At 47.8% G+C, this 12,046-nt stretch overlaps 1 protein-coding gene across 1 annotated transcript in view; it reads left to right on the forward strand.

Annotated features, from left to right (window-relative positions):
* The first annotated feature begins 4,665 nt into the window (after positions 1 to 4,665).
* Positions 4,666 to 12,046, forward strand: part of NMNAT2 (nicotinamide nucleotide adenylyltransferase 2) — a 61,017-nt gene continuing 53,636 nt past the window's right edge. Inside the window, exon 1 of the mRNA XM_044439249.1 lies at positions 4,666 to 4,791. Coding sequence (XP_044295184.1) covers positions 4,707 to 4,791 — 85 coding nt within the window. The 5' untranslated portion in view covers positions 4,666 to 4,706. The remainder of the gene's footprint in view (positions 4,792 to 12,046) is intronic.

The raw sequence follows: 12,046 nt of genomic DNA on the forward strand, positions 1-12,046 counted from the left end.
AGTAGCATCATGCCAGCAATAACTTCCTTCTTGTGAGCCCCTTTGAGGAATTAGGCCAGTGGTCCCCAACCTTTTCTTTGCCTCGCACCACTAGAAAAGTCTGATTTATGTTCGCACCCCCTACAAATGTAATATCACATTTGAAGAAGTCAAATTTCTAATTTTTGAAGCACAAATTGAACCACAGACGGTACTGCGGGTAAACAAATTGAACTAAAAAAAGCAGCTTTTAACTCAGTGCACACTATTCAAATATCAATTGAGCAATTAGAAAAAATGTAAGCAGTAAAATTCTTTCCAATTGTGAATATAAAATTTGATGACTTACTTGTTCCTGCTTCTCATTCACAGTTTCGACAAAATGTGGAATTTTCTTGATGATTGCAATCTGCAGGTTTTCCTGTGGATTCGGGTGATTCCTAGATCTTGTCTGGATTGACAAAAGAGAACTGAATCCACATGCAAACAAAATAATAAATAATTTTATTATTGGAATCATTTTTGGCAAAAAGCTTTCCTCTTTGTCCTACTCCCTGAAGTGCCATCCCATGCCCCCTGGGGGAGCAGACACCCCAGACTGGGAACCCCTGAATTAGATTGTGGGTAAGCAGGTCACTCACCTGTGACTGGCAAGCCATCTGCCTGATCCAAAATGGCAGTGGAGCTGTGCGGAGGACCACAGAAATGAAGACCTCATGAAGGCCTACTTCCAATGCTTTAAATCTTTGGTCGGAAAAAGGCTTCCTTGTTTTAAAAAGTCATTCAAAACTACAGCTGAGCAATCATGGGTTGGCTGGTGCATATACATGCAAACACAAGCCTCTGTGAACTGGTTTGCACATTATGCCGGGCAATTCCTGGGTTAACCAACCAGAGCCAACCTAACAATTACCCATGGGAAATCCCTAAATAATGCAGAGCAAGTGGGTTTGGATGTCATGAAACAACCCAGAAACGGGGCATTCCTGGCTTGTTAATAACATTTGAAAATGGTTATTGCGCTGCACTCTTCTCATGATTCTTGGATTAAACAGCCCAGGAATTGCTCACAAGGATTAAATCAATAGGCTTGATGTGTTTAAGGAAATGCACTCAGCTGAAGCATGTAAAAACAGACTAGACATATCAATTGACAGAGAGAGGGGAGGAGAGAGTGACCACAGAAAGGATCAAAGATTGACTAGTTTAGAATATTGATATTGGTTTCCGAAAGAAGTGGACAGTTCTGCCATGACCAATTTCCAAGGCTCAGTAATGTTGGGATGCAAAACTGGCTGACAGAACAGTTCCTAGAACAAGTGGCAAATCTTTGAAATCGAGGATCCTACAGGGATGCAGGCTGTTGCGAACATCTGTATTAAGGTCACTCTCCCTTATTCTTTAAATGTAAAAAGTACATTTTCACAGGAAATGCTTTAATGACATTAAATGCAGCTGTTTTAATAATGATGTGGGTTTTGTTGCTTTGCTTTGCTTTGCTTTGCTTTGGCCACTACTCCAGAGAGAGGTACCCCTCCAAGATCAGAAGCTTGCATATATCAATGGTGCAAGTCATAGGACTGTGCCCTAAGCATTGAAAATAATAATAAAAATAGAGGGCTTCTCCCTGTAATATAGAGTGCATGGACACCCTGTGCTAAACTAGATATAACCCTGGCCCAAATCGGACGACAAAATCAGGGGAATTTTCCTATTTGTCGGTGGATGTGTCATTTCATGTCTGAGACTTGAATGAAACTTCAAAATTAACCAGAACTTTTTCTGCCTACCTGCTGAGAACTGTTTCCATCTTGCATTCAATAAAAAATTCCAAAGGCTTCTACTACACCAACCTTTTTCTTTTCAATTTTAATGGCTTTAGCAATATCGGTTTAACATGGTGGGGGGGGGGGTAAATTCTCGATGGTGCCGTTACCAAGGGATTAATTATGCACTCCTGCCTGGTTAAATGGGTCTTGACTTCCTGTTCCTGCCATTGCAAGAAGGCTTTGTTGCAACTGGCATTTTATGGCATTGATCTGTCTGGTCCTTCAGCTGAAGAAAACCTTATTAAATAACATTTTGAAAGTAAAACCAAATACCGCTCAGCCTTTTCAGCAAGCCAAAGGGATTTTGCTGATTTGGAATGAAAGCCATAAAGGGGAAAGACATCAATAGTGCCGTGCAGGTTTTTTTATTGGGAGCAGGAATGAAAAGTAATGAAATTAACATAAAACAAAAACTCGATGAAGAAAAGAGAAAGAAAAACTATGCTGAGATAAGAGGGAAAGGAGGGGAAGCTTTCTGTCTAAGCATGGGGGAGGGTCTAAACTTGGAAATCTTTCTAGGAAGAGACACTTGCTTTAAAAATACTAATGGGTGCAAAAAGATTTGCATGACAAATTATTCTCCTGCTGTGAATGAGAGAGCTTCAGACAGCAGCGACTTTGAAACCCAGAGGTATATTTTTGTATGAGAACTGTGTGTGTGTGATTATTCTATTCTGGCATAGGAAAACTGCTGACTGCCTCCTAGATTTTACTCCAACAAGTTTTTATTTTTTTTGGAAAAAGCTGTTTTGTCTGGTTGAAGTGAAATAGCGGCTTCTCTCCACACAACCATCAGTATCTGCATTACATTTATAACCTGGCTTTCTTTCTCTTGCAAGGAACCCAAAGCAGCTTGCAAATTCTCCTCCTCTCCGTGTTATCCTCACAACAGCAACCCTGCGAGGTAGGCTAGGTATAGCAGCAAGTGCAGACTAGAAGCCAGAACTCCAGGGTCCTGGTCCAGCACTCTTTATCATGACACGACACTGGTGCTCATGCAGTCATCCAAGAAAAATGGAACGGCCCGTCCTAAGGAACTTGGAGTCAATCTGGGCAGTGGGGGAGCGGTCCCTCTCCAAGACATTTTGCTGCTTGGATACGGAAACAAATGTTGCCTACCATCTTCCAAGTTATTTGGGTATCTGAAGGGGCAGGTCTTGAGAGTGGAAATGCAGAAATAATTTAAAAGCAACCCTTTCCTGATCTTCTGGAACACCCAAAATCAGCTATTTGATGGGCCATCCCTTTCCTAATAGCATTATTCGTTAATTTACATATTTTAATAATTATATCCATCAATCTCTATAGCTATAAAAGTTGGAGATGACTTGATGGCACATAACAACAAACATCTATCGATGATGGTTCATAATGCCTTTCCACATACAAATCCTTCCAAGCTTAGATATGTTGACATCTATATTTTAAAAATCACAATAAATAATATGGATTGGGTTTAAAAACCACCAGGAACCTTTGCAAAGGGTGCTGGGGGGAGCTGGGGCTGTAGGGCAGGGAAAGGAAGGTCCAGCTAGAGTGATCTTCCTCACCGTACCCCCCCCACCCCAATGGCTGTCCCCTCCCCCATGGCAGGGCTGGCCCTAGAAAGCATTAATGCAGGCGTGGGCCTTTATGGGTCACCAAGTGTGCTTCAGACCCAATGGCAAATCCAGGAAATTATGGAAAGGAAATGGTCTCATGGTTTGGTACAAGAATATAGTTTATTTATTTACTTCTGTCCTGCCCAAATAACCAAACTTTTCTGGGTGGTTAAGAATAATGCACAGCACTGCAGACCAGGAATAAAATAAAATACCACATAAGAATTTTTAATATACAAGATTTCAAAACAATATAACATGAGCGAAAAGGCTCAGAGGGTCTTACAGAAAGGCTGAAAGCAAGCGGCTCGACAGTTCAGAGAAAAGTGGGACAGGAAGATAGACCGATGATCATTGTGAGTTTTGATGGGAAGAATCGGGCACGTCATTTCTCTCTCCCTCTATTCTCATCCCCCCATGACCTCACCAGCACTGTCCAAATGAAGAATGTAAGCTTCTTGGGGCAGGGATCTCCACTTTGCATAGTCCTCTGCAATGTGCCCCTTCTCCCGGAGTGAGGCTCACTGTACTTGGGGAAAAATTCTTCTCCATGAACATACACAGGGTTGGTTGATTCCGTGTCCTAGCAAGAATGGGCAGGTCTCAGGCCTGTGGGTTCTGTTCTAAGTAAGAACTCAAGATCTGCAGGAGGCTGGCACCACAGATGGAATGAGCAAAATTCGCTGACCAAGTTGGCCCTAAGAAACATTCCGCACACCACAGAGTGCTACACCTGAAATGGGCCAGCCTGCAGCTCACACAGACGCGCACCACCTTTCGGCTTTCTGGTTCGAACTCTGAGCCCGGAATTCCGTTCCCAAGTGCCAGCCGAAGAGAAGCGCCCCTGCTTCCGTACAAGCACCCGCTTCTGGCCTTCTTCATGGTAAGGGAGCACAGAGGTGGGTCCTGATCTCCGACCCAGCTGGCTCACAGACATCCTGCCCGTTCTGCAGACCTAGCAGCGAGGCGCCAGGCGCTGCAGCTGCTCCTTCTGCGGGCCCCTCTTGCGCCCCAGGCGCCAAGCACAGGCCCCCTCTTGCGCCCCAGACGCCAAGCACAGGCGCACTCGCGGCCGCCCCGGCCCGGCGCAGAAAGCGTTAAGCGGGGAGGGGGGGGGGCGGCGGCGCGCTTGCGCCTGGGCGCTCCCGCCTCGCCTCGCCTCCTCGCCTCGCCCGCCTCCCTTTGCAGACACTGGGAGGGACGCGCGCATCGCCGCCGGCACACGCACCTCGCCGGCAGAGCGAGCCAGGGAGGCAGAGCGATCCGCGGGCGCAGCAGCTCCGGCGCGGCACGCACCATGACCGAGACGACCAAGACGCACGTTATCCTGCTGTCCTGCGGCAGCTTCAACCCCATCACCAAGGGCCACATTCAGATGTTCGGTGAGTGCACCCGGCCCGGCCCGGCCCGGCCCGGGTGGGCGCGCAAGGAGCGCGTCCTGCGTTGTGCTGGAGAGCCCTTTCGCTCTCCCGGTGCTGAACCGGCGCGCCCTGGGGCGGGGGGCGCTGCTCGGCCCGCAGGACTGGACCGGGCGGGGAGGGACGAAGGGCGCCCGGGTGGCTTGCTGCAGCGCCGCGCAGGGCGAGCCGGCACTGGGGTCGCCTTCTGTTGCGTCCCCCTCGCAGGGACAGGCCAGAGAGGGCGGCGGCGAGCATCGATCCGACTTCGGCAGCGCTTGGACAGCCTCCCCGGGTGTGGAGAGGCCCGGTCCGGGCGCACTTGGCGGGGTGGGGGCGACCGGGGCTCCTCGGGAAGGCTCTGCCGCCCCGGAGGAGTTCCCCGAGGAAAGGGCGTGACGGGGATGCGTTAGCGCGTCGCTCGCTCGGAAGACGCATTCTTTTTTGTTTGGATGGAGCAGCGGAGGGCGGCGAGGGGGGCGCCAGCGGGCGTGGGGGGGGGGGCGGCGGGGGGGAAGGGGGCTTTGGGGGGGGGGGGGGGGGGGGCTGGTGCCCGCAAAAGGGCGGTGTTTGTCGGACGGTTGTTTGGAGATGGGGAACCCCCCCACACCATCCTTGGAGAAATGGCCTCCTCCTTACCCAGCCACGGAATGGGGAATAGATCATGCATGAAGAGGCGGCCGCAGGGAAGGCTTGGCGACCCACCCACCCTTGGCTGCTGGGTCTGATCTGGTACCTCAGTGGATGGGCCTAATGCTTTTAGTAACCTCCACACAACCTCCTAGTGGAGAAGCCCCTTTCACACGTCACACAGAGACCCAGGTTCACCAAGGAGCTGCAGCCTCCTTCCAAGAAAGTGTGTGAGCATGGCACATGTGTCTGTAAACATGGATCTGTGGTTCGCATCCCCAGATATATAACCGACATATTCAGTGTATGAAAGCCCCTATCATGTGCACCCAGTCGCTCTTCCATGAGGTTCCGGTTCTTGCCTGCGTTGTATTATTATTGTCACTGGAATGGTTTTTAGGTGATGTTTTAGAGGTGAATGAAATATTGCTAGGCAAACTGCCTCAGGATTTTATTATATTCAGCAGCTTGTAAGAATCCCAAATAGGTAAACAGATTATAGTGGGAAGTGGATTGACCTGGATTTTTGAATGGGAGGAAGGGCAGGCCAAGGGCTGGCCTGACAGCAGCCGGTGTGGCAGGGAGAACCTCCTTGACACCGGAGTGGCGAGAGGAAAGTCCGCGTCAGGAGCTACTTCTGGGCCGGTTTTCCAGCCGGATTGGAGCAGCTGCTCCGTCACTGTTGCCAGGGGTGTCCGTTTGTGCATGTGTGTCTGGACCCGCACACGAAGGCCTCAGCCCCACCCACTGGTCTTTTGGGATCATCATTAGTCAGTTTGCAAGATGAACTAAGGCAAGACGAAGTGGAATGTCTTCCCCTTTCTTTAAACACACCATTTTGGTGCTTATAGTATCAGGAATCTGATCTCGGCTAGTGATCTTGAATATAGGAGCTGGTGGCCACGCATCAGATTATTGTCTTCTTTGTATCTCTTTCGAGTCTGTATGAAATGATGGATTTTTAAAGGCTATTGTATGCATCGCATCAGCAGGAAGATTAAGGACTGCTTGCTGTCCACAAATCTAAGTGCTGAAATTGCTTCATGGTTAAGAATAGAAAATGCTCTGTTCTTTCGTTTCAATATGAGTCTGGAGAGGGTGTTATTTTGATTAACCTGTCTTAGTTATAGTGACTAATGATGATATGCAACTGTGACATTAAGCTGAACAGCTCGTTCATTGAGAAATTTGCAAGACCGAAGATGAAAACTGGAAAACAGAGATCGTAAACACCACTTTTTTCTTAGAGAACAAATTGCGTGCTTGTAAATGCAACAGAGACACACAGGGGTAGGACTGTGAGTGAATTGTCATTCTCCCTTGTTTTCCTCTGGCTTCTAAATACTGCTCAGCTCTGAGAAAAGCTGCCCATGGGCCGAATTTCTCTAGAATCATTAAACACAGCCGGAGGAAGAAATTTTCCAGCAGTTCACAGGCAAGAGAAATGCACAGAATTCTCAATCATGTGCCCATTTTGGATGCTGAAAATCGATTTGTTCCTGACCTGGAAGACCACCCTGCTTCTCTCCCCCCTGCCCCCCCCCCGCCAACCCTTTAGCAAGGAAAGGCCTCCTGGACATATGGCTTCCGCACTGGGATCCATCGGTGATTCCTCTTGCAAGCAATGGGAGTTGTGCCAACATGGAGAGCAGCTTTGAAAAGGGGAGCTGCTTAGGAAGGATTTTGGTTTGGCATTTATTTCTTTCTTTATTTATTTAGGGAACTTCTATGCCGCCCCATTCACCGAAGCCTCGGGGCGGCTCACAATCATAAATAAACAACATACAATTGTAAAACAATATAATTTAGCAGTATAAATTAAGTCGCCCTGGCCCAAGAATAAAATAAATAAATAATATTAGCAATTAAAATAACGTTTGAATAAAAAGGTCTTCGCCTGGCGCCGAAAGACAAATAACGACAGCACCAGGCGGACCTCCTAGATATATGCTAATCTGTACAGATGAAAGGAATCCAAGTGGCTGAAACAATGCGTGTGCTGATTGTGCAATAGAGCATAATGATAACCAGGAAGGCATTTTGCCCCGCCAGGTGTCTGCAGTGCCCCCAGATGCGCCGATTTCCATTTCCTCTCGCCTCATGCAAACATTCACAAAGGGCTTCACACATGCGTGGGTTTTCTTTGCGAGCACATGCCACAACTGACGCGCTGGCCTCGCATCCTGGGAAGTGAGGAAACAGCCCGTCCGTCCGCAGAGCCCGTTTATTTCCCGTGTGTCAGCAAAGGGTCGGGGGGGGGGGGGCAGCTGTGGCCAGGTCTCCTGCACAATGCCATGCATGACCTCCAGGGTCTGCATGAAGCACAGCCCTTTTCCTGAAATCCTGTCGAATTTTCTTCCAAATGGGATTCCTGCAAGTGTAACACCCAGCCCTCCACGTGGGGTTCGCTTAATGATACGAACAGGCAAGTGCTTATGCCAGGAAATACTTCCCAAATAATTCAGGACAGTGCAGGAATGGTTTCTGAAGCCCAGACGGTGCTAGCGATGGAGAGCTGAAGTATCGCAGCGGCTACAAAAGTGAGATGCAGAACGGAAATCTCCATTTGACTCTCCCCTCAGTAGACAGACAGATCAAAATGAAAGCCAGAGCTTTCCATTCCCACTCACGCTCCATGCTTATATCCATGAGTCCAGGCCAGCATTAGCTCCCCTCCCTGTGCCCCTGCACTTCGTTTCACTGATTCCCGGCCCAAGAAATTTCTCCACTTTGGATGGCTCGCCGGCTTGTCTTATTCTTTCCCTCCAGATTTTTTTGTGGTGCTCATTCTCCATCAAGCCTTTTATCAGACCAGAAAACAAAATTGTACAACCTGCAACCCAAAAGAAAGTAATTTGAATAAGCTGTTGGATTTTCACAGTCCATACGATTTGATTGCTAACATTATACTTTTATTCAAAGTGATGACATCTATCATGTGTTTTGAGCTGGAAGCTGATTGTTTCCTATGCATTTCGGGATTACTGTAACTTGTTGGGAGCTGGGTTGGGGAGTGGAAAAACCATGAGTTGTGCGTGGAAAACTGATATGTGGAAGATACACAAAACCTTGGTTCCTGCATGTCACCTGGCTTGATCTGTCTTGACAGGAAATGAAACAAAAGAATGAGCTACTCGTTGTGGACTTGAGAACCACTCAGACATTTTGGGATATTGAGTGGAATATAACGACCTTGCTACTACTGTTTACTTGTCAACAGCACGCTGAACATGAGCCAGCAGTGTTGTGTGGCAGTTAAGAAGGCAAATGCCCCCCCTTGGATGTACAGCCAGAAGCAAGGCTTCCAGATCTAGGGAGCTGATACTGCTCCACGTGATTCTGGTGAGCCCACAACTGGGTACTGCGTCAGTTTTGGGCTCCGCATCATAGGAGAGATATAGGTAAGTTAGAATCAGTCCAGCACAGGGTCACAAGAATGGTAGCTGGGTTAGGAGGGATGACGTGAGCAGAGATTGAGGGATCTGGGTCTTTTCAGCCTGGAGAAGAGGACACTCCCAAGGGATCTTTGAGCGACTTATGGGTATGTGAGGGGATCTCATGTGGAGCCATGAGCTGTTCTTCCCTGCAGCGCAGGGCAGGACGTGTTCCAATGCGGCAGCGCTCAAGAGAGCAGGCTTCAGGTTGGATGTCAGGAAGTGACAGTGAGGACTCCTAGGATCTGCAGTGGGCTTCCAAGGGAGGCGCTTGAGGCCCCATCGGTGAGGGTGTTCAAGGAAAGACGGGAGGGATCACATGTTCGGGATCACATGAGTGGAGCTGACTAGAGCTGGGGGTCAGACTAGATGGCCCAGGAGTCCCCTTCTGACTCAAGTTGTTTCCATGTTTTAATAATAATAATTCCCTCCTGAGGGCCAAATTCAGCTTTGGAAGTTCTCAGCAGCCACATTCCAGTGGCTGAAAGCAAGAAGGATGGCTCAACAGTACAAAAGCCCAATGTATGGTTGCTTAAAGCTCTCAGCACCAGGAACTAAGCTCTAATAACAAGAGATGCTTCAGTCTTTGGCCTGAGGGGAAGCTGAGCAGAAGCCAAGAAACTGCCAAACGATGGCGGGGGGGGGGGGGGGGGGGGAAAGGGGGCCCGAGGAAAGGAGTGGAGACACCTGGAAAACCTTGGAGGGCTGATTTGGGAACACAGGAGAGCCAGATTTAGCCTTCGGGGCTGGGAGGCCCCCATCCCTGTTTGAGGGGTTGCCAGCACTCAGGATGTGAGCATCCTCTGTGGAGCAGTCAGGATGCGACCCATTTTTCTGGATTTGCACTGCAGATGTCATGCATTCCTCCACCTGCCTGGCATCAACTTGGTTGGTAGCAAGTGGAGCCCATACACAGTTTTCTTTTTTAATTTAATGGTGACAGCAAACTTTTCTTCAGTGCGTGTGTAGGGGGGAATCTTGAAATTTATGCAGATGGTATTGTGAAGCTTAAAATAAGCTTTATTGGTGGTTTTGCCTGCATGCTGGCTGGGAGAGAACTATTCCCCTCTGGTAAACATCTTTGTCAGTTTCATCCTTTTCAGACACAACTTGGTTTAGCTCAGCAGAGCTGTATTTCTTACTTGTCAAAGAAAAGAGCTTTTCATTTTCATTTTCCACTTGAACACTTGACAATGAATTGACAAGTTCTATGAATTGCTGTGAACTACCCAGAGAAATACAGCTATTGGCTGTACAGAAGTGAAATCGATAAGTATAATAGAAAGTATAGAATATGAAACTGATAAGGATATTTACAAGAGGGAAATACGCTTCTGTAATGCTACAGAATAGCTAGGCAGAGCTGCGATCATGCACAGATGCACAAGAGCATGAACAAAACAATTGCCAAAAACTACACCATTTCTACATGTTCCCCACCCCTTTTGTGCAAGTTACAGTTTTTGAAAAGGATGGGATATAGAAAAAATGCACATATTTTTCTGGAATAGGGAAAAAATATCTCCTAAGAGAGTCTGCCTCCTTTCCTGGAATGGAATTGGCCTTGAACAGAATTCCTAGTGCCGCACATTCATAATATAGAATGCCTTGCACTCTTGAAATTGCTATACAATTGTTAGCTGTTTAGCGAAATGACAAAACTATAAAAATATGCATACATTAAGTCACCACAAGATCACATAAGCTCTGCTACACACATTGAATATGAGATGGTTTGAACTGTTCCAGTCTGTCATCATAATTATATATTAAAAAAAGTTAGTTTTTAAAAGCAAATGAAAGGGAAATATTAGATTTTAAAGGGGGTGTGGTTATATTATTAAGAATGTGTTATTTGTATTAATTATATAACACTTGGCCTGTTAATTGCATTAGTGGAACTGTGCATAAAATTTATGAGAGGAAAGCAAGTTCTTCATTTGAAAACAAACCAACCAGCTCTCCTTGAACATCTGAGGCAAATTTTCAGTATAAACCTGGAGGGAGGGAGAGAGGGAGGAAGGGGACTATGGATGTTTACTGCCTCTCTCCTAGGCTGGTACCATCTCCAGGCCTGCAAGCCAGACGACATAAAGACGGTTAATCACGGCCAAAATATTCCATGACCTCTCCGCATGCTGCATCCCTGCCTGAACGTCCAGGACTGACGTGTCTCTTTCATCCCTCATACATAACTGAAGGCTCGGAACACGTCATTTCTAGAAAACATCATCTCTGCTTCTATGCCATTTAAGGAGGTTTGCTTTTAGAAGAGTGTCTTCTGAGCATTAAGCTAACACAATGGCTTTCAAACACTTGCCCAACAATGACAGGAAATGCTTAGCTTTTGCATCAAAGACCCATCCAAAGCCTATTATGAAGACATTACATAGAAACATAGAAACAGAGCGAGTCAGAAGGGGTCTCCCGGGCCATCTAGTCTGACCTCCGGCTCCAGCTGGCTCCGCTCACGACATGCCCACCATGTGCATGTCCAGCCTATCCTTGAACACCCGCACCGATGGGGCCTCAACGACCTCTCGTGGAAGCCCATTCCACACCCTCGGGGTCCTGACTGTCAGGAAGTGCTTCCTGGCATCTAAATAGAGCCTTGGTTCCCTGAGCTTTGCTCCGTTGGAACATGTCCTGCCTTCCTCTGCAGGAGAGAACAGATCTCTACCCATCTCCATGTGACACCCCCTCACATACCTGTATGTCGCCAACAGATCCCCTCTGAGTCTCCTCTTCTCCAGGCTGAAGAGACCCAGTTCCCTCAGTCTCGCCTCATACAGCATCCCCTGAAAACTGGCCACCAACCTTGTGGCCCTACGCTGCACTGACTCTAACCTGGCTATATCCTTTCTGTAATGAGGGGCCCAAAACTGAGTACAATACTCCAGTTGTGGGCACATCAGAGTCATATAGAGTGGTAGTAACACCTCTCTTGATCTAGAAGCCACACTTCTGGCTATGCGACCAAGGGTGGCGTTCGCCCTCTTGACCACCGCATCACACTGCTGACTCATGTTCAGCCTGCAATCAACCAGTACCCCGAGGTCCCTTTCACAAGTCCTGCTCTCCAGCCACTTGTCACCTAACCTGTACTTATGACAGCTATTCCTATGCCCCAAGTGCAAGACCTTGCACTTATCCACATTGAATGCCATCCTGTTGTC

Source organism: Varanus komodoensis, unplaced genomic scaffold (assembly GCF_004798865.1).
Source record: "Varanus komodoensis strain SLA01 unplaced genomic scaffold, ASM479886v1 scaffold34_1, whole genome shotgun sequence".
Lineage (NCBI taxonomy): Eukaryota > Metazoa > Chordata > Lepidosauria > Squamata > Varanidae > Varanus > Varanus komodoensis.